The sequence below is a fragment of the Schistocerca americana genome, chromosome 1 (assembly GCF_021461395.2).
Source record: "Schistocerca americana isolate TAMUIC-IGC-003095 chromosome 1, iqSchAmer2.1, whole genome shotgun sequence".
Lineage (NCBI taxonomy): Eukaryota > Metazoa > Arthropoda > Insecta > Orthoptera > Acrididae > Schistocerca > Schistocerca americana.
In genome coordinates this window covers 678,384,963-678,408,930 of record NC_060119.1, presented here as the reverse complement: position 1 = coordinate 678,408,930, position 23,968 = coordinate 678,384,963, and the positions used below count along the sequence as shown (strand labels likewise).

The window sequence follows — 23,968 nt, the reverse complement described above, 5'->3', positions numbered from 1 at the left end:
GTATATTCCGTCACCCTTTCGCCTTTCCCCCTTTTGTGTAGTACAGGGCCGGCCGCGGTGGTCTAGTGGTTCTAGGCGCTCAGTCCGGAACCGCGCGACTGCTACGGTCGCAGGTTCGAATCCTGCCTCGGGCATGGATGTGTGTGATGTCCTTAGGTTAGTTAGGGTTAAGTAGTTCTAAGTTCTAGGGGACTGATGACCACAGATGTTAAGTCCCATAGTGCTCAGAGCCATTTCAACCATTTTTGTAGTACAGGTTTTCCATCTGAGCTCTTGATACTCATACAACTGTTTCCCTATTCTCTACCTGTTTAATTTTCCTGTAGGTGGTATCTATCTTTCGCCTAGTGAGATATGCTTCTAAATCCTTACATTTGTCCACTGGCCATTCCTGCTTAGTCATTTTGCACTTCCTGTCATCACATTTTATAGACGATTGTGTTCTCTTTCATCCGCTTCATTTGTTGCATTTTTATATTTTCTTCTCTCATCTATTAAACTGATTATCTCCTTTGATATCCAAGAATTTTTCTTAGGCTTTGTCGGTCTCCCCAAGTGATCCTCCGCTTCGTTCACGATTTCACCTGTCAAAGTAACCCATTCCTCTTCCACTGTATTCCCACTTGAAACTTTGAAAATCTTGGCGCAGGACTGGAATTAGAGTCCGCATTACTCCTTTGGCAGAATTTTATCCTCTCGAGACTATACAGTTCCTTAATTTTGTTGCTTTCAAAAAAATGGTTCAAAATGGTTCAAATGGCTGTAAGCACTATGGGACTTAACATCTGAGGTCATCAGTCCCCTAGACTTAGAACTACTTAAATCTAACTAACCTAAGGACATCACACACATCCATGCCCGAGGCAGAATTCGAACCTGCGACCGTAACAGCAGCGCAGTTCCAGACTGAAGCGCCTAGAACCGCTAGGCCACAGCGGCCAGCTTGGTGCTTTCGCCAAGACGGCAAAGTCCTCTACGTCTCCAAGAAAGGCATGTATCTGGGGTCGAAAACTTGGTGGTTCTACTCAAAAATATTCATAGTTTCATTTCAAGCTCTAGCATGTGCGCACTGAACTACTGGTGAAAAATGTGTTGTCAACAATAACGATAGATTCCAGTTTCAACTCTCAGCCAGACAATAAACTGTGCATTACATCATTTCATGTTCGAATTTTTAATCCGATCATTTGAAGCTCAAATAAGCTACTCCCAGCTACCGTTGAAAAAGAATTCGAAAGTTACCGTCTTTTGGTGTGCAGCCAACAAAGGCGACATGTATGTGTATGTGTTTGTGTGTGTGGGCGGGGAACTCGATTGCCAGTCAGCACAGAACTTTCCATCACAGCATGCCTCTAGTGATGAACAAGGATTCGATAGTTAACGTCTCTTCGTGACGATATGTATGAGACTGGACTCCCAGTCAGCGCATCAACTTCCTGTCGCATTATTTTTGTCAGACATGCTTACATCTCTCTAATTATGAAAGAAAATCGGTATTTGTCTATGCCTCCTTGGAAAACAACGGCTATAGGTGCCGGATTTGAATCCTTGCCAAGAAAAATAAATTTTGTCGTCTTTTTAACATAAAGATTCTCGCCACTGGTGAAAAATTCAAGTTATAACATTTGGCTGTGCTTAGTTAACAATCCAATTAGGTGTACGGATTGAACCCCAACGTCACGCTATTTCAAGTTCATACACGCTCATACTTCGTTTCTTGTGAATGAAAAGAAATTCAACATTTTCCCTGGTTACTTGACGACTTGACACGGACAGTAGTAGCCGGCTAAAAGTCCTAATCCACCAGAAAAAAGACAGACTTACCAGAAATTAGCATCTTGAGTCTCGGTCAGGCACAAAAGCTTCACTTAGCAGTTGTTATAGGCGTTGAGTAAGAATCCATTTCAGAACAAAAATGACATCTCATTTAAAGTCCTAAGATTTGCGCAAGAAGCTACTATAAAAACCTCAGATATTTAGTGTCACTTTGTGCAAGATAACAAGCACAATAGGTGACTTGAACTCCGCATAGATCTAGGTGTCATCCTGAGTGAAATGCCTTATTCATAAAATAGTATTTACTTTTTACTAAGGAATATTGAAGGATCCATGTGGCAGAATCACAGATATTAATTTTCTTAGAAAATAATAAGCGTGGTAATACTTTTGAAATGGTACCTGTTGTAATAGCGTAGATTTTACAAGCGTTAAGGAGTGTCCCGTCCAAAATAATGTATTTCGTAATATCTGAAATATTGTGGTATTAATTTATACATGAGCTGATTGCCATGAAGAGCAGTGTTCTGTATCGTTTCTTGTGTATAACCATTTTGTATGGGCGAACGCAAAGAGATTAGATGATCCGCAAGCAAGCTAAGTTACGTGGGCTTCATGCAAGTCAGGCGGAACGCAAATTCAGGTCGTTGGGATAATTTGTGTGTGTGTGTGTGTGTGTGTGTGTGTGTGTGTGTGTATGTGTGTGTGTGTGTGTGTGTGTGTGTGTGTGCGTGTGTGCGTATGTGAGACTGTTATTGTGTGTAGATCTGGCGACGTTCGGTTTGCTAGAAGCCTCCAGATGCGGACACGTCCATCGTGATGCTGCAAGCAGAACGACGTCTCGCCTGAGAACAGCACGTATTGCCCCTCGTGTGAGCGTGTCGTCACTGGCCCACCAAATTCGGTTCCCCCCTGTCTACGCCCGCGTCAAGAGTAGCCGCACTGAACGTGCTTATACGAGTCTTACTGCAATCAAACCCATTTTATGACTCAAGGCACGTCGTGAGATGATCCAAATTATTTAAAGGCCCTGTGTAGAATTTCAAAACGTGTCCTACGGAATGTTTACATGAAATGCATTCGCAATGCGAATATGGAAAACCATCAGCTGTACAATGGAATGACAATGAAAATTTATGATTGACCGGGACTCGAACCTGGATTTTCCACGAGCTGTCGTCTTACCATTTGGCTATCCGAGCAAGCTCCACAGCCTGCTCGCGATAAGCGGGAGATTCGGCTTCGAGTCCCAGTCTGGCACAAATTTTCATTGCTGTCATTCCAATATACAGACGATGGTCGTCCATAGTCGCATTGTGAATGCATTTAACTTATTTCATAACGGCTGTCGCCGCCGCAGTGTCTGTTCGATCGAACATGTTTCGATGTCAAAGGAGCATTGCAAAATGTTATATAGACTGATCAGCCAGAACATAATGACCACCGACCTACTATCGATATAAACTCGTCCAGACGACAGCAGCGTCGCCTGGCGAGGAGTGACTGTTAGTCAGACTCACACACGGTGCATGTAGTATCAGCGAGCGCGCGGTCCGTGTGTAGGATGGGGAAGGCGCGCGATCTATCTGAGTTTGATCGAGGACAGATTATGAGAGTATGATGACCCGGAGACTCGGCACGAGCATTCCGCAAACTGCACAAATTGTCGGCTGTTCGGCGAGTGCTGTGGTGAGAGTCTTTAACAGGCGGCGAAATCAAGGTGAAACCGCGTCCAGACGTCGTGGAGTTTGGCAACCACCCCTCATTACAGATGTCGGACGCCATAGGCTGGGTAGATTGGTAAAACAGGATAGGCGGCAAAGTACGAGTGTGTCAGAACACACAGTGCACCGAACTCTCCTAACGATGGACCTCCGCAGGTGACGATCCATGTACGTGCCATGTCAACACCACGACATTGCAACTACGACTGAAATGGGCACGTGACCATCGTCACTGATCGTTGTCGCAGTCGCAGAGCGTTGTTGCACGATCTGATAAATCCCGAAACCTTCTTCATCTTGCCGATGGCAGGGCGCGATCTGTCGTCTTCCAGGGGAACAGCGCTTTGATACCTCTGCTGCAGGACGGGGACGAACTGGCGGCAGCTTCATTAAGCTCTGGGGACCATTCATGTGGGCATCCATGAGTCCTGTTGCGACCGCACGGTTTGTATGGGAATGTGCATATGGTGTGGATGACGAAATAAAATACAATCTCTCTCCTCAACTCACCGAAAATCAAAGTTCTAAACGGTTCACAAGTTCTATATCAGCTCGGAGACCCCAAGAGGTTTTTTTTTTTTTTGTTTTTTTTTTTCATCAGTCTACTGACTGGTTTGATGCGGCCCGCCACGAATTCCTTTGCTGTGCTAACCTCTTCATCTCAGAGTAGCACTTGCAACCTACGTCCTCAATTACTTGCTTGACATGTTCCAATCTCTGTCTTCCTCTACAGTTTTTGCCCTCTACAGCTCCCTCTAGTACCATGGAAGTCATTCCCTCATGTCTTAGCAGATGTCCTATCATCCTGTCCCTTCTCCTTATCAGTGTTTTCCACATATTCCTTTCCTCTCCGATTCTGCGCAGAACCTCCTCATTCCTTACCTTATCAGTCCACCTAATTTTCAACATTCGTCTATAGCACCACATCTCAAATGCTTCGATTCTCTTCTGTTCCGGTTTTCCCACAGTCCATGTTTCACTACCATACAGTGCTGTACTCCAGACGTACATCCTCAGAAATTTCCTCGGGCGCTGATAACCTCGCTGTTGTGCGCCCTAATACACTAATAATCATCATCATAATCAGAAATTTCTTCCTCAAATTAAGGCCGGTATTTGATATTAGTAGACTTCTCTTGGCCAGAAACGCCTTTTTTGCCATAGCGAGTCTGCTTTTGATGTCCTCCTTGCTCCGTCCGTCATTGGGTATTTTACTGCCTAGGTAGCAGAATTCCTTAACTTCATTGACATCGTGACCATCAATCCTGATGTTAAGTTTCTCGCTGTTCTCAATTCTACTACTTATCATTACCTTCGTCTTTCTCCGATTTACTCTCAAACCATACTGTGTACTCATTAGACTGTTCATTCCGTTCAGCAGATCATTTAATTCTTCTTCACTTTCACTCAGGATAGTAATGTCATCAGCGAATCGTATCATTGATATCCTTTCACCTTGTATTTTAATTCCACTCCTGAACCTTTCTTTTATTTCCAACATTGCTTCCTCGATGTACAGATTGAAGAGTAGTGGCGAAAGGCTACAGCCTTGTCTTACACCCTTCTTAATACGAGTTCTTCGTTCTTGATCGTCCACTCTTATTATTCCCTCTAGGTTGTTGTACATATTGTATATGACCCGTCTCTCCCTATAGCTTACCCCTACTTTTTTCAGAATCTCGAACAGCTTGCACCATTTCATACTGTCGAACGCTTTTTCCAGGTCGACAAATCCTATGAAAATGTCTTGATTTTTCTTTAGCCTTGCCTCCATTATTAGCCGTAACGTCAGAATTGCCTCTCTCGTCCCTTTACTTTTCCTAAAGCCAAACTGATCGTCACCTAGCGCATTCTCAATTTTCTTTTCCATTCTTCTGTATATTATTCTTATAAGCAGCTTCGATGCATGAGCTGTTAAGCTGATTGTGCGATAATTCTCGCACTTGTCAGCTCTTGCCGCCTTCGGAATTGTGTGGATGATGCTTTTCCGCAAGTCAGATGGTATGTCACCAGACTCATATATTCTACACACCAACACCCGAAGTGCTACCGCACGAAAATACTTACCCACACATGACAGTGTTTTGGGCTAACACTTCAGTAAATGTGGCTGGACTTACAAGTTTGTCTACGCTTCCTCTACTGGGCACCAACTCACACACGCAATTCGAAAACTAACAAGTCCATGAGATGCCGAAAAATTTTCTATGTCCGGAAGTAGGAACTCTGAATAAGCGATACACGGGAACCAGCGACTATTTCACCGCTCATCAGAGAAAACGTTCTCCTAAGACAGACTAAGACAGCCTGACCGTCTCTAATAGCGTCCAAACGCAGACACCCCTCCAAATCTTCGCTGCTCACCAGGGAACTTCAGTGGAACACCACTGAAGTCAGTTAAACTACTGAATGTGAAAATTGCTTCTTATTTTTAACTTTTTATACATATGTGATGCATCAAATAACTAGGAAATTTTTCGAGAAATATTGTGCTGTTATCGGTTTTCTTTTATCAACCATAATTCATTCATAAACGATAATTTCTATGGTTTTCCTCTGTTTTTGAATTTATATTTGTAAATATTGACAAATAATTTACACTATACGTTAGATAATTCCCTATGTATCTACTGTTTACAGTACAGCCGCTGCTTTTAATGTTTCTCTATTTATTTGGTAAGAAAAGCTGTTTTTACTTGCGTGAAATCCACTTTTCGGCCTCTCATTAAAATCTGTGATACTGTCGGTACATCGACTATTACAGTCGCCTAATGCGTTGATGAGCTATTCACCTCAGGAATTATTTATAACATTTAGCTTACAATAACTTATAAACTAATGCGGATATCGATGGCGCGTCTTCACAAGCGTAATCGTCCATCTCTTCCGCTTCAGATGAGTCTAGTGGCTCTTCAGTGACACATATGTCTCAATATTTTTTTTTAAATTTTGGGGCAAGTTTTAATTTTGCACCGCGCGCGGAAAGCGGCCATGAGAAACAAGCAGCCATTCTGCTGCCCAACGGACGGGTTTTCCCGGCCTGGGGGTCAACTTAGCGTTCTGTGGAAGTCCAGAGACAACGCCATCTGTGGAGCATAATGTGAGACTGACCTCCCACGTGCTGCTGCCAAGCTGATTTCAGGTGTCAACACGAATATGAGCCGATGTTAGCCGTCGTCTTTCCGTCCGCGGTCGCGTGTTTGTGATTGAAGTCTGTGATTGAATTAGTGTCTCCTCTCTTTAGAATAGGCTGTCGTGTTACACAATGGAGCTCGTGCAAGGCAGCATGACGGCCAAGAAGTATCGTACACTGGTTGCAGACCACTTATACCCCCTTCACGACGATCATGTTTCCAAACGGCAGCGGCATTTTTCAACAAGATAATGCGTCATGTCACAAGGCAAGGAGCCTGAAGGAGTGATTAGAGAAACACAGTGGCAAGTTCCAAATGATGTGCTACCCCCCCCCCCCCCCCCCCCCCCTCCCAACGCAACTCGCCATATCTGAACACGATCAAACAAACACATCTGGGATGTGACTGAACGTGGCGTCATGACTCATTGCCCCCTCCCTGGAATTTGTGATAATTAGGTGACTTGTGTGTGCAGATGTGGTGCCAACTCGCTCCTGCCACCTACCAAGGCCTTGCTTCCACGCCACGACGCATCGCCGCTGTTATCCGCGCCAAAGATGGACATACCAGCTGCTAGGTAGGTGGTCATAATGTTCTGGTTGATCAGTGTATACCGAATGTTAAGTTTCAGTTAGATGTCCTCCACATTGTGTGTGTGTTGTGTATTGAACCGGGGGTGTGGTAGAGTGGTCACGGTGAACGCGTACGTGGAGACAGTGTTGTGCAACAATCGCCGACATAGTGTAACTGAGGCGGAATAAGGGGAACCAGCCCGAATTCGTGAGGTTGATGAAAACCTCCTTAGAAACCGTCCACAGGCTGGCCGGCACACCGGAGCTCGACACAAATCCGCCGGGTGGTTTCGTGCCCGGGACTGGCACGCCTTCCAGCTCGGGAAGCAGCGCGTTAGACCGCGCAGCTAGCCTGGTCGCCGTCCTCCACATGCTGGTTTATTATTTCGTAGTGAATTGGGTTCCTCAAAGAGGATTTCAAAACATTTACAGACTGAGCTACACACCGTTTAGAAAAGCAGATGCCTTTATTATTATGTAATTGAATTTAAGGTTATTGATCGCCTTCAAGTCGAGGTCAGTACGCCTATGGAAATAATGAAAAGTGCGAGTGATCGTTTACATTTTAAGTTACCGCTTCGTGATCTTCATTTCGGAGTAGTCTGCGAACCCCCGCTTATTATGACTCATTTTATCTGTAGATTTTTTTTACTAAAAACCAGGATTTGGCAGCTCCGATCTCGTAAGGCTTTTAATGTGCCTTTAAATACAACACAGATAAGTATCTTTTTACATTAGGCCTTCTGGCTAACGAATAACAAGCCTTTTTTCAATTCATACATATATACATTGTTAATACCAATTCTGGTCAGGGATATTCCTTGCCAGCGTGACTGGCGCAGAAGACTCTTTGCCGCCTTTGACTACTTTGCCCGTCAAGAATCCAAGTATGCCTTCAACTCTCTTGGAACGGCACGGACACCAGGTGGAATACCTCACGCAAATAATAAAATACACAAAACAGGACTTGTCCCCTAATAAATCTTCCTACATAATAATTAAAACTCCATATTCTGAACGATTGTTCTGGGTAATAAAACTACATATAATTCTACTATTCTTCGGACATGTCCGACAGAACAGACACCATCTTATATATATATATATATATATATATATATATATATATATATATATATTTAAAGCTCACCGGTCATTTGACCATCTTCTTCTGTGCGAATGCACGAATAGTGCCCGAACTCTTACGGGAATCGGCAAAAAGCCGCGAGTAATGAGTATGATAGGCAGGGGCACTATGAATATAGTGCAGGACAGTAAGTTGGGAATGTGGGTCTCACGGGAGGCGTACCAGAGATAGGTCCCTGCAGTCGCACTATCCTCTGTGTCCTTGGTGGGCACGGTAACTCGGAGTGTTCGGTGAGAGGGTTAGCTGCCCTCTGTAATAAAAAAAAACTGAGTTAATGGATCAACCACGAACTGAAACGGATGTCCTGCGACGTCCGCCACGAGCAGATGTAACGAACGAAAACGAACAAAATGAGATAAAAAAAAATGGATAGAGCGCCTGCCATGTAAGCAGGTAATCCCGGGTCGGGGCACACATTTTCAACTGTCCTCGTTGACTTATATCAACAGCGGTATGCAGCTACGTGTATTCATTTCATTGTAATTTCTTCTTACTGTATTTATCTCTTGGTCTCCCTCAACAATTAATACCTCCGACACTTCCCTCCAATTCTTTGTTGTTTCCTCATGTCAGAGAATGTTTTCTATCAACCGATCCCTTCTTTTAGTCAAGGTTTGCCACAAATTTCTCGTCACCCCAGTCCTATTCAATACCTCCTCATTAGTTACGTGACCTACCCAAGTAATCTTCAGCATTCTTCTGTTGCACCACATTTCGAAAGCTTCTATTCTCTTCTTGTCTAAACTGTTTATCGTCCACGTTTCACTTCAATACAAGGCTACACTCCGAACAAATACCTTAATCAAAGACTTCCGAACATCTAAGTCAATATTCGATGTTAACAAATTTCTCTTCTTCAGAAACGCTTTTCATGCCATTGCCAGTCTATATTTCATATGCTACTTCGGCCATCGTTAGTTATTTTGGTGCCCAAATAGCAAAACCTAGCTACTACCTAAAGTGTCTAGTTTGCTAATCTAATTCCCTCAGCATCACCCAGTTTAATTCCACTATATTCTATTATCCATGTCTTGCTTTTGTTGATATTCACCATATATCTTCCATTCAAGGCACTGTCCATTCCGTTAAACTGCTCTTCCAAGTCGTTTGCAGTCTCTGACAGAATTACGATGTCATCGGCAAATCTCAAGGTTTTTATTTATTTTCCTTGGACTTTAATTCTCACTCCAAATTTTTGTTTGGTTTTCTTTACTGCTTGCTCAGCGTACAGATTGAATAACATCAGTGATAGGCTACAACCCTGTCTCACTACTTTCTCAACCACTGCTTCCTCTCATGACCGTCAACTCTTACAACTTCCATCTCGTTTCTGTACAAGTTGTAAATAGCTATTCGCTCCCTGTATTTTACCCCTGCTACCTCCAGAATCTGAAAGAGTGAATTCCAGTCATCATTCAAAAAAGCTTTCTGTAGGCCTACAAATACTATAAACGTAAATATGTCTGTCCTTAACCTATCTTCTAAGATAAGTCGTAGGGTCAGTATTGCCTCACATGTTCCTACATTTCACCGGAACCCACGTTCATGTTCCCCGAGCTCGGCTTCTACCAGTTTGTCCACTCTTCTGCAAGGAACTCGTGTCAATATTTTGCAACCATGACTTATTAAACTGATAGTTCAGTAATTTTGACACTTGTCAGTAACTGCTTTTTGTCGAGTCGAATTCTAACATTCTTATTAAGTCATCGCTGAATCTCTAAGGCTATCAGTAATATGTCTACTCCTAGGATCTTGTTTTGACACACATCTTTCAGGGCTCTGTCAAATTCTTCTCGCAGGACCAGATCTCTCATTTCATCTGCATCTACATCCACTTCCCTTTCTATAACATAGCCTTCAGATTTATCTCCCTTGTATAGACCCACTATATACTTCTTCCACCTTCTAGCTTTCCCTTCTTTGCTTAGAACTAATTTTCCATCTCAGCTCTTGGTATTCGTATAGCTGCCGCTCTTTTCTCTCAAATGTCTCTTTCATTTTCCTATACTCGGTATCTATCTCTCCCCTAGACAAATATAGTTCTAAATCCTTGCATTTGTTCTCTAGCCATTCCTGCTTAGCCATTTTCTACTTCCTGTCAATCTCATTTTTTAAACGTTTCTATTCCCTTTCACTTGCTTCATTGGCTGAATTTTTATATTTTCTCCCTTCATCAGTTGAATTTAATATATCTTGTGTGATCCAAGGATTTCTACTGCCCTTATCTTTTTACCTATTTGATCCTCTGTTACCTTCACTATTTCATCTCCTAAAACTGCCCATTCGCCTTCTGCTGTATTCCTTTCTTGTGTTCTAGTCAAATGTTGCATAATGCTGTCTCTGGAACCCTCAATAACCTCTCGTTCTTTCAACTTATTAAGATCCCAGCTCCTTAATTTCCTACTTTTTGCAATTTCTTCAGTTTTAATCTGCAGTTCATAACCAATAAATTGTGGTCAGAGCCCACATTTGCTCCGGGAAATGTCTTACAGTTTAAAATCTGTTTCCTAAAGCTCTGTCTTACCACTATATAATCAATCTGAAACCTTCCAGTGTCTCCAGGTCTCATCCATGTATGCAACCTTCTTTTACGATTCATAGACCAAGTGTTAGCGATGATTAAATTATGCACTGTGCAAAATTCTATCAGGCGGCTTCCTCTTTCATTTGAGTCTATATTCACCTACTATATTTCCTTCTCTTCCTTTTCCTACTATCGAATTCCAGTCCCCAGTCACAATTAAATTTTCGTCTCCTTAAGTATCAGAATAATTTCTTTTATCCCATCATTGTTGTTGTTGTTGTTGTGGTCTTCAGTCGTGAGACTGGTTTGATGCAGCTCTCCATGCTACTCTATCCTGTGCAAGCTTCTTCATCTCCCAGTACCTACTGCAACCTACATCCTTCTGAATCTGTTTAGTGTATTCATCTATTTGTCTCCCTCTACGATTTTTACCCTCCACGCTGCCCTCCAATACTAAATTGGTGATCCCTTGATGCCTCAGAACATGTCCTACCAAGCGATCCCTTCTTCTAGTTAAGTTGTGCCACAAACTTCTCTTCTCCCCAATCCTATTCAATACCTCCTCATTAGTTACGTGATCTACCCACCTTATCTTCAGCATTCTTCTGTAGTACCACATTTCGAAAGCTTCTATTCTCTTCTTGTCCAAACTAGTTATCGTCCATTTTTCACTTCCATACATGGCTACACTCCATACAAATACTTTCAGAAAAGACTTCCTGACACTTAAATCTATACTCGATGTTAACAAATTTCTCTTCTTCAGAAACGATTTCCTTGTCATTGCCAGTCTACATTTTATACCCTCTCTACTTCGACCATCATCAGTTATTTTACTCCCTAAATAGCAAAACTCCTTTACTACTTTAAGTGTCTCATTTCCTAATCTAATTCCCTCAGGATCATCCGATTTAATTTGACTACATTCCATTATCCTCGTTTTGCTTTTGTTGATGTTCATCTTATATCCTCCTTTCAAGACACTGTCCATTCCGTTCAACTGCTCTTCCAAGTCCTTTGCTGTCTCTGACAGAATTACAATGTCATCGGCGAACCTCAAAGTTTTTACTTCTTCTCCGAATTTTTCTTTTGTTTCCTTTACTGCTTGCTCAATATACAGATTTAATAACATCGGGGAGAGGCTACAACCCTGTCTCACTCCTTTCCCAACCACTGCTTCCCTTTCATGCCCCTCGACTCTTATAACTGCCATCTGATTTCTGTACAAATTGTAAATAGCCTTTCGCTCCCTGTATTTTATACCTGCCACCTTCAGAATTTGAAAGAGAGCATTCCAGTTAACATTGTCAAAAGCTTTCTCTAAGTCTACAAATGCTAGAAACGTAGGTTTGCCTTTTCTTAATCTTTCTTCTAAGATAAGTCGTAAGGTTAGTATTGCCTCACATTTCTTAAATATCTAGCTCTACCTGTATGAGTACGAATAACAACAGACATACAGAGCCCTTTACAGGACGATTATTATGGACTGTATATATAAACGACCTAGTGGAAGAAGCTTCATGAGGTTGTTCGTGTATGATGCTCTTACATAAAAGAAAGACGCTAGAGAAGTGTAACGAAATGCAGGAACACCTGCAGATCGATGCTGGGAGAAGGGGTCTACAGTTGATCCTCTGTACAAATAACTGTAACATTTTGCACATAAATTGTTGGAAATACCGAAAGGAGGGCGCTTACAAAGCTCTCACCGATCGATGCTCGAATATTGCTCGTCAGCATAACACACATACCAATCAGGATTGATAGAAGAAGCAGAGAAAAGCCAAAGGACAGCAACACGCTACGTGACAGGTTCGTTTAGTAAGCTCGAAAACTTCACGAAAATCCTCATCGAACTCCACTGATAGACGCTAGAAGAGAGGTGTTGTGCTTTACGTTGTGGTCTACTGTAAAAATTCCGTGACCGTGTTTTCCTTGAAGAGTCAACAAAAACATTGCTTCCCTCAATGTATATTTCGCAAAAGGCCCTAGAGGTAAAATTACAAAGTTTCGTGCTGAAGCGAAGGGTTATCAACAATCTTTAATCATGTATACTATTTGTGACTAGACCAGGAAACACGGAAAGTGACAGTGGTGCACAAGATACCCCCCGCCGCACTGTATAAGGTGGTTTTCTGAGTGTAGACGTAGAAGTAGTAGACTTTTAGGTTTGTCTTTTGTTTGCTGGTTCGTACCTTTTCTTCAAGGAAAGCAGTAGCCAAACGCCGTGTAGCGTGCATTCCACTGGCCCTAAACCGCCGTCATTTGCCGCTTTAGGGGTGTCAAGCGAACTTCGTTGGAAGGCAGAGTGGAGGTCTGTTGTGTTTTCTAATGAAAGCTGGTTCTGCCTCTGTGGCAGTGATAGCCGTGTGTTGTTTAGAAGAGGGCAAGCTGAGGCCTGCAACCAATCTGTGTGCTACACACACTGAACCTACACCTGGAGTTCCGATCTGAGATGCCACTTCGTGTAACAGCAGGAGCACTCTCTTGGTTATCCCACGCACCCTGGCTGAAAATTTGTACGTCAGTCTAGTGATTCGACCTGTTCTGCCAGTAATGGACAGCATTCCATCCGGTATTTTCCAACAGGATAACGATCGCCCACACACCGCTGTTGTAACACAACATGCTTCACATTGGTGACATGTTGCCTCGGACTGCTTGACCACCAGATCTAACTCCAGTCGAGCACATATGAGGCATCATCGGACGATAACTCCAGAAACATCCACAACTATCATTAACCGTCCCTGTATTGAACGACGAAGTGCAACAGGCATGAAACTCCATCCCACAAACTGAAATACAGCACCTGCGCAACACAATGCATACACGTTTCTATGCTTGCTTCTAACTTTCTGGCGGCTACACTGGTTATTAATGTACCAGCATTTCGCATTTGTAATGGCTTATCTCTCTCTTACATTTACCCTTTCAGACCCTCTGCCTACAGTTGTGTATAACTTTTACTGTGTTTTAGGTGCAACAGAAGATTTTTTTCCCAATGAAAACCTGAGGTACATATTTTTAATGCTCAAACTTTTCATTTCATCATGCGCAAGTACTGCCAAGCGTTTGGCATCACTATGAAAATATCAGAAAGTGAATGCAGCAGTGCGCGGCACCTCGTGATCACCAGAACACATCGCTGTTGTTGGTTCGCTGTATTGCATTCTGTAACTGAATATTTTTATTTTGCGTGTTAATTGTTGAATAATCATTTTACTATTTATTTCAATGGAGAATATTACATAATTAGTTATTTTAGTCCATAAAATTAAGCAAGTGTACAAAGTACGTTTTGAAAAGGGGATCACATTTGTATAAATCTTGCGTCTAGAATCATTAAAAAAACCACTTAAGACAATTCCAAATAAATAAGTTTTTCGTTTTCAATAAAAAATTCTGGCCTGAAATGGTTAACCTGTAGTCTTGCAATGTTAATCACTTAAATACACTACTGGCCATTAAAATTGCTACACCAAGAAGAAATGCAGATGATAAACGGGGATTCATTGGACAAGTATATTATACTAGAACTGTCTTGTGATTACATTTTCACGCAATTTGGGTGCATAGATCCTGAGAAATCAGTACCCAGGACAACCACCTCTGGCCGTGATAACGGCCTTGATACGCCTGGGCATTGAGTCAAACAGAGCTTGAATGGCGTGTACAGGTACAGCTGCCCATGCAGCTTCAACAAGATACCACAGTTCATCAAGAGTAGTGACTGGCGTATTGTGACGAGCCAGTTGCTCGGACACCATTGACCAGACGTTTTCAATTGGTGAGAGATCTGGAGAATGTGCTCGCCAGGGCAGCAGTCGAACATTTTCTGTATCCAGAAAGGCCCGTACAGGACTTGTAACATGCGGTCGTGCATTATCCTGCTGAAATGTAGGGTTTCGCAGGGATCGAATGAAGGGTAGACCCAAGGGTTGTAACACATCTGAAATGTAACGTCCACTGTTCAAAGTGTCGTCAGTGCGAACAAGAGGTGAGCGAGACGCGTAACCAATGGCACCCCATACCATCACGCCGGGAGATACGCCAGTATGGGGATGACGAATACACGCTACCAATGTGCGTTCACAGCGATGTCGCCAAACACGGATGTGACCATCATGATGCTGTAAACAGAACCTGGATGCATCGGAAAAAATGATGTTTTGCCATTCGTGCACCCAGGTTCGTCGTCGAGTACACCACCGCAGGCGCTCCTGTCCGTGATGCAGCGTCAAGGGCAACCGCAGCCATGGTCTCCGAGCTGATAGTCCGTGCTGCTGCAAACGTGGTCGAACTGTTCGTGCAGATGGTGGTTGTCTTGCAAACGTCCCTATCTGTTGACTCAGGGATCGAGACGTGGCTGCACGATCCGTTACAGGTATGCGGATAAGATGCCTGTCATCTCGACTACTAATGATACGAGCCCGTTGGGATCCAGCACGGCGTTCCGTATTACCCCCCTGAACCCACCGATTCCATATTCTACTAACAGTCATTGGATCTCGACCAACGCGAGCAGCAATCTCGCAATACGATAAACCGCAATCGCTATCAAAGTCGGAAACGTGATGGTACGCATTTCTCCTCCTTACACGAGGCATCACAACAACGTTTTACCAGGCGACGCCGGTCAACTGCTGTTTGTGTAAGAGAAATCGGTTGGAAAGTTTCCTCATGTCAGCACGTTGTAGGTGTCGCCACCGGCGCGAACCTTGTGCGAATGCTCTGAAAAGCTAATCATTTGCATATCACAGCATCTTCTTCCTGTCGGTTAAATTTCGCGTCTGTTGCACGTCATCTTCGTGGTGTAGCAATTTTAATGGCCAGTAGTGTATGTTACCTTGACAAATGGATTCCCGCAATTTCATTGCTGTACATGATCTTTTTTAAGTGTCGTGATTTTTTTTTCTGTCAGCGTATTCGGGTGTAGGAAGAGCAGCTCACCAAGTGCAAAGCCATGTAGGAGGCGCAGCGGAAGGCGAGGAAGCGGCAGTGCGAGTTGATGGACTCGGTGAAGAGGCTGGGCGCGCGCGAGTGCGAGCACACGGTGAAGTCGGCGGCGGCCGACACGACGCCCCGGACGCCTTTCCTGAGCGCCGCCTCCGGCACCTTCCACAGCTCGCAGCCCGGCTGGTAGCGGCCCGCGTTCGGGAAGAAGTCCAGGTGGCCCACCGGCTGCCGCATGCCCAGACCTGTGGCAGGCAGCACGCAGTCGCAGCGGATTAATGACGAGGCTGCCACGTGCATCACCGGGCAACTGTTAACAAATGGCTCTGAGCACTATGGGACTTATCTGCTGAGGTCATCAGTCTCCTAGAACTTAGAACTACTTAAACCTAACTAACCTAAGGACATCACACACATCCATGCCAGAAAGGATTTGAACCTGCGACCGTAGCGGTCGCTCGGTTCCAGACTGTAGCGCCTAGAACCGCTCGGCCACTCCGGCCGGACAACTGTTATCACTTTCACCACTTAATCGCTCCTATTGTAATATTCAGTGTTAGTCTGTCCTGCGCAAGCCTCTTCATCCTTGCATGGCAGCTGCCACCAACATCCATTCATACTTGCTTACTGTATTCAAACCTTTGTCTCCACGATAACTCCCCCCCCCCCCCCCCCCCCCACCCTTCCGACTTGTTTCCACCATCAAACTGACAGTTCCTTGGTAGAGTACGTGCAGAATATGGTGGCCGATGCACCAAAGTGCTGAGCGAATTCATTCGTTTGTTCAGAAGAGGAGGCCGACATTGTTTGCTGGCTTTCGATGGTCAGCGACGGCTGCGTCGGGACGAACGTCCTGCAGTATTTCTCAAACGATTTTACAGAAAGTATTAGATACAGGAAATTCATTTTTGCGTTGCTTAAAGCTTCATATATCAGCTTCATAACGACGTGCCCTTCATTTCGTTAGTGGGGTGTGGTATTTGCATTTAAGTAAGACATTTCGAGAAATTCCAAAAAGTTTGCAATGAAAAATTAAGGTTGCTATGATATTGCATTTGGTGTACATTACATGATATGAAATTTAGTTTTCCTTTCGACTTGAGTGGACATTTCTGTCACTAATCTCGAGAAAATTTAACTGATGTAGCACACTCATTTGCGATAGCACGCGCCAGCGAAACGGTTCAAATGGCTCTGAGCACTATGGGACTTAACTTCTGAAGTCATCATTCCCCTATAACTTAGAACTACTTAAACCTAACTAATCTAAGGACATCACACACATCCATACCCGAGGCAGGATTCGAACCTGCGACCGTAGCGGTAGCGCGGTTCCAGACTGTAGCGCCTAGAAGCGCTCGGCCATTCCGCCGGCCGCGCCACCAATACGGCCAGAATGAGATATCAACAGCATTCCTTATATTTCATAAACGGTTTGAGATACCGAAATGTGATATTGGCAAGTGACAGGACGCTAAGAGGAGAGTATTTTTCCAGGTGGTTGTTATGTAAAACTTCGTTATCTGCCGCATTATTCCACTAACGTCAGATTTTTTTTCAATGAAATAATGTAATTTTTACGGGACATCGATAGCTGTTGAAACGAGAAACGCTGTCGGTTTTGAAACAACATAAATGGAAATATTACACGTTTATTTTTGTACAGAGAATGTGCTTTCTCATAAGCTATTGACCTTACATTTGCTCAGTTCCTCACTTAATTAACTTAATAAACCACTATTTCAGAATTTTCTCGCAGTTGCGTCTGCAAAAAATCTTTGTGAGGTGATATTCTGTAAACTCCGCTGCGTTTTGGCAAAAGAAGCGTATTTTAACATCACAACAAAAGAAATATAGATTTTAGTTAAAATTTGCCACCCATGACGCTTCTCTGAAAAATATAAACAGTTAACAAGCAACATGAAAACAAATCGCTGGTTTTTAGATACTAACGAAAGCAGAGATAACAGTAGATCTTGCTGAATGGTCACCATGCAGGTGTCTGCGTGGAGGGACTGCACTTAACATTTACAAGAAGTGTGATCATAGGATTTAGTTTAGACTGGCACTACCACTTCGGCGCTCGGCATTTCCCTGACAGAGCCGCTCTTGCCACGCTTGCCGTGCTGATTGCGCATCTACCGGCCACGTTATTCTCCGTGCACGTCACCTCACGACCTGTTCTATCAACCAATTAGGAACTCTTGGCTAATCTAGAGCGATGCAGCGTGCATTTTGTTCGAGGGGGCAGAAGGGTCATAAAGACAACCATACTCATACTAGTGCCTTTATTCTGGCTTTCGAGGGGATACCCTCCCAGAGAAGGCCAAGGTTACACTGCGGCTCGTCAAAAATATGACCGATTCCACCCTGTGTCGATATTTTGCCTCTGTTGTTTCCTTTCCCCTCCTACCTCCTCCATACCCCTGCCCCATTCCCTTCTCCTCTCCCCCCCCCCCCCTGTGGTTCCAATGCCCTCTCCTCTGGGTGCCGCTCCCCCTCCATGGCCGAAACAGTGCCCCCTTCTTTGGCATCTCCTTTGATAGGGCACCCCCGAGGACCCTTCCAACTCCCCAGTAGCCCTCAGGCCAGAGGCTTGCTACTACAATTCGGCCACTGGACACACTGTCTGTTTGCCCCAAGCTCACCTGCTCTCTTTCAGTTCCGAATCTTGCAGAAGCCTGCTCTCCCAGTGTGCTCTGCCCTCCTCAACCTAGAAAAGAGTAGGTCCCAGGACAAGGCCTTGCCAGTGCCCCCAGAGGAGCCATCTCCCCCTTGCAACTTGAGTCTGACGTCTTATTTATGAGCTTCACCCCATCCTCATCGGTGATGACCACTTACACAGTGATATGACCTCCCCTCGGCTTCCTTACGTCAAGAGGGACATTCACCACATGATAATCCATTCTGTTTTCTGTATTGCTCATCATCAAATGCACTCCCTTGATGACATCTCCAACGTTTCGCAACTATCGAGCATTCTGTCACAACCATTCCGGCCCCAGAATAGCAACTGTAGGGGTCTGCACTTTGGTTCGCACCAATGTCATTAGTGACTGGAACCCCCTCCGTACCAACCTTGAAGCAACAGCTGTACGAGCGTGTACGACCCCTGCGATCACCATCTGCAATGTCTATGTCCGTCCAGGTAGGCCATTTTCTGATGTTGACCTGCCTACCTTAATACAGCAACACCCGCCCCCGTACCTCTTCCTTGGGACTTCAATGCACACCACCTCGTGTGGAGAATGCCACTGTCAAAGTGGTAGAGGTCTTCTAATTGACCGACTTATTACATACTTCGATTTGTGACTCCTCAATGATGGTTCGCCTACCCACTTCAGTGCCGATCATGCCATCTTTTCTGCTATCGTCTTACGATCTCCACCCTACTCTTGTGGCTTTCCTATGTTGGTCAACCCATGATCATAATTGTGTCAGTGATCACTTTATGCTGATTCTATCGTTCCTCCGCCGTCGCGAAGCAGATGGACCCCCACATTAGGCAATTCTCCAGAGCCAGATCGCCTTATACATGTCTGCTGTGTACTTCAACACGTCTCTCTCAGATTGCGTTGATGTGGTCGTACAAGACGACTCTTGACACTATTCTCCATGCTGATGGCACTGCTATCCCCCTATCTACAGGTTCCCCTCGTTGTCGATTGGCACTGTTGTGGACGAAGGACACAGCAGACACTATCCAGGAACAGCCGACAGCTGCTGCAACGATTCAAACGACACCCTTCACAGACCAACCTTACACTTTTAAGCATTACTGTGCTAAGACATGCAACGTTATTAACCAGAGAAAAAGGAATGCTGGGAGCGCTATGTTTCCTCCCTGAGGACGTAAGCCTCTTCATCGCAGGATTGGTCCAAGCTGCATAGCCTTCTGCGCTGCCAGCGACAATCAACTGCCCAGGGTCTTATCCTACAGAGTGCTCTGTATAGTGATCCATCGGTCCTTGCTGAACACCTCAAAACACACTTTGTGACAGCATCGGAGTACTCTTCATATCCTACTACTCCCCCCCCCCCCCCCTCTGTTTCAACTGGCACCAAGCTGGAGCCTGTAATGAACCCTTCACTGAATGGGAGTTCTTGCAGGCTCTTACCTCTTCATGTGACACTGCCCAGGCTGGATTCTATCCACAACAAGATAATTGAACACTTCGACGTTACCCAGAGGCAACATCTACTCACAGTCTTCAACCACATTTGGCTCATAGGTACTTCCCCTCGCATTACCGAGACAGCATCGTTATTCTCATCCTTAAGCCCAGGAAAACCCAAGGTCTTTGGACAGCTACTCATAGATTGGCCTGACCATACTTTGTAGACTGCTCGAGAGGATAGTTAGATTAGATTATGGTGGGTACTCGAATCTCAGGGCCTTTAGTCCCCTTATTGGAGGGAAGGACGATTTACAACTGACCATTTTCTCAGACTGGAAACAGCAATCCAACAGGCTTTTACTAAGCGCCGACACCATATCGCGGTCTTCTTTGACCCATATAAGGCATACGACATGGCTTAGCACTGTCACATTTCAGTTACCCTCCATGACTGGGACTTTCACGGCACCCTTCCAATTTTTGTCTGCGAGTTCTTATCTCAACGGCTCTTCCAGGTTTGAGTTTGCACTTCACTCAGCATCCCTCAGATCCAAAAGAACGGCAACCCACAGGGTTCTGTGTTAACTGTCACACTCTTATCATCGCCATCAATAGGATTGTAACTTCTGTTGGGCCTCTGGTTAACCCAGCGTTCTATGTCGACGATGTTTGCACCTGTTGCAGCTGTCACTCGGTAGCTTCTGCCAAGCCACCATCCAAACGGCCTCTGCATGGGCCCTTTCCCATGGCTTCCAGTTTTTTCCCTCCAAAACGAGGGTTACGCATTTTTGTCGTTGACCCACAGTACACTCGAATCCAGAACCTTGTTTATGCAACCAGCTCCTAGACGTCACAGCATAGTTCCTTTTCGTGGGCCTTATTTTTGATAAAAATATGATGTGGGTGTCCCATATTCGCCACATGAAGACTACCTGCATGCAGAATCTTAATGCTCTCTACCTCCTTGCCCACGTATCTTGGGGTGCAGACCACGTTCCTCTTCTCCATCTTTACCACACTCTGGTTTTGTCCAGACTACATTATGGTTGTCAGGTTTATGGCATGGCAGCTTCTTCCACTCTGAAACTACCTGTCTCTGTTCATCATTATGGGGAGCATCTGGCTATCAGTCCTGCTGACAGTCTCCTCGCAGAAGAGAGAATTCCTGTTCTACAAATAGGATGGACCAATTTCTGGTTTCTTAAGCAATCAACATTCGATGGTTACCTGACTGTCCCATGTATTCCATCCTCTTTGCAAACGAGGGATATCTTCCTCCTGACACCCACCCTCAGGTGGGATTGTGGCTGGGAATGCATCTCGCTTCCCTCTGTTGGTATTTCCGACTCCACATATTGGAAAGTGCCCCATGTATTTCTACCTGTTCCCATCTTGGATGGTGTCTTGACCTCGGATTAGGACCGACCTATTCCAGCGTCCTAAGGTCTCTGCTGCCCCTATGATATTCCAGAATCTTGTACGTTGCATCCTTCAAGAGTTGCAGGGGCCTACCACCTTCTATGCTGATGGTTGTAAAACAAGAGATAGGGTGGGATACACTTTTACGTCTCCTGCTGGTATGGAACTCCATTTACTGCTGGGATCTGTAGTGTGTTCACAGCAGAGCTGCTAGCCATTAAGAGGGCCGCCCTCCATTTTGTTACTCAGGCCTCCCTCCATGGTGTTTTAATATGCATTGACTCAATGAGCAGGCTGCAGGCTATAGACTGATGCTATTCTCGTCACCTTTTGGTCTCTGCTATCCATGATCTTCTCTGTGCCCTTGTCTGTGTAGCCTCCTTATTTGTCTTTGTTTGGGTCCTAAGTCATGAGGCCATCTCAGGGAATGAACTGGCTAACGGTTTGCCTAGAGAGGTAGTTACTTACCCCCCCCCCCCCCATTCTCTTTCGTGATTCCAGGTGCAGGTATGGAGCAACACATCAGATCTCTCTTTGCCCAAAAGTGGAATGATGTCTGATGCAGGACTGCTCTCAGTAATTAACTCCTCACAATCAAGGAGATTACCACAGTTTCACACTCTGCCTTCTCCTCCTCTCAGGTGGAGTCCACTATCTTATGCTGTCTACACATCGGTCATGCTAGGCTCGGCCATTGTTTTCTCTTGCATAACGATCCACCCCACAGTGTTGTTGTTGAGCCAGACTGATGGCACATTATATATTTGTGGAATGTCCCTTCTTTTGGCCCTTTGAACTAAGTATAGCTTTCCAGATACCTTGTTTTAATATTAGTAGATTATACATGGATGACTGAACTAGTCTTCAGTTTCCTTTATCATAGTGGTTTTTATTTTCAGTTACGAGGATTTGCTTTCCTCCTGGAGCAGGGGGAATATAATTTTGGGGGTAATGACGAAATTTGGCGGGAATTTAAAAAATTATTGGAATTTCTTTGTCCCAGGGCTGTGCTGACGTCCCACCACACTCCCTCCAACATAAATGGGAGGTAAATGGAAAATGGCGGTTGCATTCCTGGGAATCTAAACCTGTCCCTTCTGGACAAAAAGCCCAAGGGTACCCCACAACACATGCAAACTGCCCAGATGCATGTGAGGAAGGTTAGGTTAGTGTACATTATTCATTTTGATTGGGAAACTGAAGGAACGATCGGTCATAATTACATAATTAATCACAAAGGCCAGTTCTAATTACAACTCTCTGCATAGTGCTACACAAGGAGTGCCTGAAATCGCAATACAGCTGAAAAATGGACTATGTTATAGAACTGGTGTGTGGTTGGTCCCAGTGGAGGTTCGAGTCCTCCCTTGGGGGTGGGTGTTTGTGTTTGTCCTTAGGATAATTTAGATTAACTAGTGTTTAAGCTCAGGGACTGATGACCTTAGCAGTTAAGTCCCATAAAATTTCACATTTGAACATTTTTTTTTAAACAGAACTGGTGTTATCCTGCTGGGAAAAATTTCGCAGTACTACTTGAAACTAGTTGTAGATGTACTCAAACTCTACCCTTCACCAACAAGCTGGCTGTACAAAGGCTACAGTGGAAGGTACTACTGTATCTTCATTTTTTTGGGGGGGGGGGGGGGGAAATAAGTTCAACTGACAAGATGCTGGTGTTGGAGTGAGAGGAGTTTAATAAGAGTATTCCTTAAGTATTAAGGACAAGAATCAATGCATTTATCAGACTTACACCATTCTCTATAGTGTTCTGTAAGACAGTGCAGCACCTGCAATAGTCTGAGTAGGGGTGGGGGGGATAGTCGAGAGATGCGGTGCTTGGACGAAATTACAATATTATCCTACATGTGGACAAAAGTACGTAACATCAGACCAGGACTTCTTTGTGCGATGGGAAAGCTACCAGAGCTGTGGTGATGCTGCTGTAAACTGCAATAAGACTGCTACATCTGCCTTGGCTATTGATCGTAGTGCTTACTCCCTTGTAAGAAGTTGCTGCTTCTTTGTGTGCATTTTTGTGCAGCAGGTCCCGCAGCATTGGTACCTCAATGTATCAGCTATCGAAAATATTCATGTCGGTTTTTCCTCGCTCTATCTCCTAGTGAAACATAGCTACATCCATCAAAACCAATACTACTAACAATAATAGGCACGACTGACGTAGGAAGTGTGATTGGGGGTACGTACATTTGTGACTTAAAAATATGTATAAAATCCATTAATTTTCTAAGATACAGAACAGCAGTCTCCTGACTTCGTTATGATTGGTTTCTAAGCAGCTCAAGCGGCAGACAGACACTGACGATGACTCCTTGGACACCAGAATAATATAGAAGGAAGTAGTTTTACCACTTTAAAGTTTATCACTGTAGTGACTGAGAATGGAAACTTACAGGATGGTTGTATGCCTGATGTTGGACAAATATATCCTGCATTAGAGTATTAAGAACGTTGCATTCTGCATGACTAATATTTCGGAAACCATATTGCTTTAACAATATAGTATTTTTAGGTGCAGAACTGCGTAGCCGTAGGCACGTGTTTTTATGCTCTATGATCATTTCACTCATCCTGGTACTG

General features: G+C 44.4%; 1 protein-coding gene across 1 annotated transcript in view; it reads right to left on the bottom strand.

Moving 5' to 3' along the window:
- The window catches only part of LOC124590650 (pancreatic triacylglycerol lipase-like), a 181,746-nt gene that overhangs the window by 85,570 nt on the left and 72,208 nt on the right, over positions 1–23,968 (bottom strand). The window contains exon 5 of the mRNA XM_047131669.1: positions 15,831–16,078. Within this exon, the coding sequence (XP_046987625.1) occupies positions 15,831–16,078 (248 nt within the window). The remainder of the gene's footprint in view (positions 1–15,830; positions 16,079–23,968) is intronic.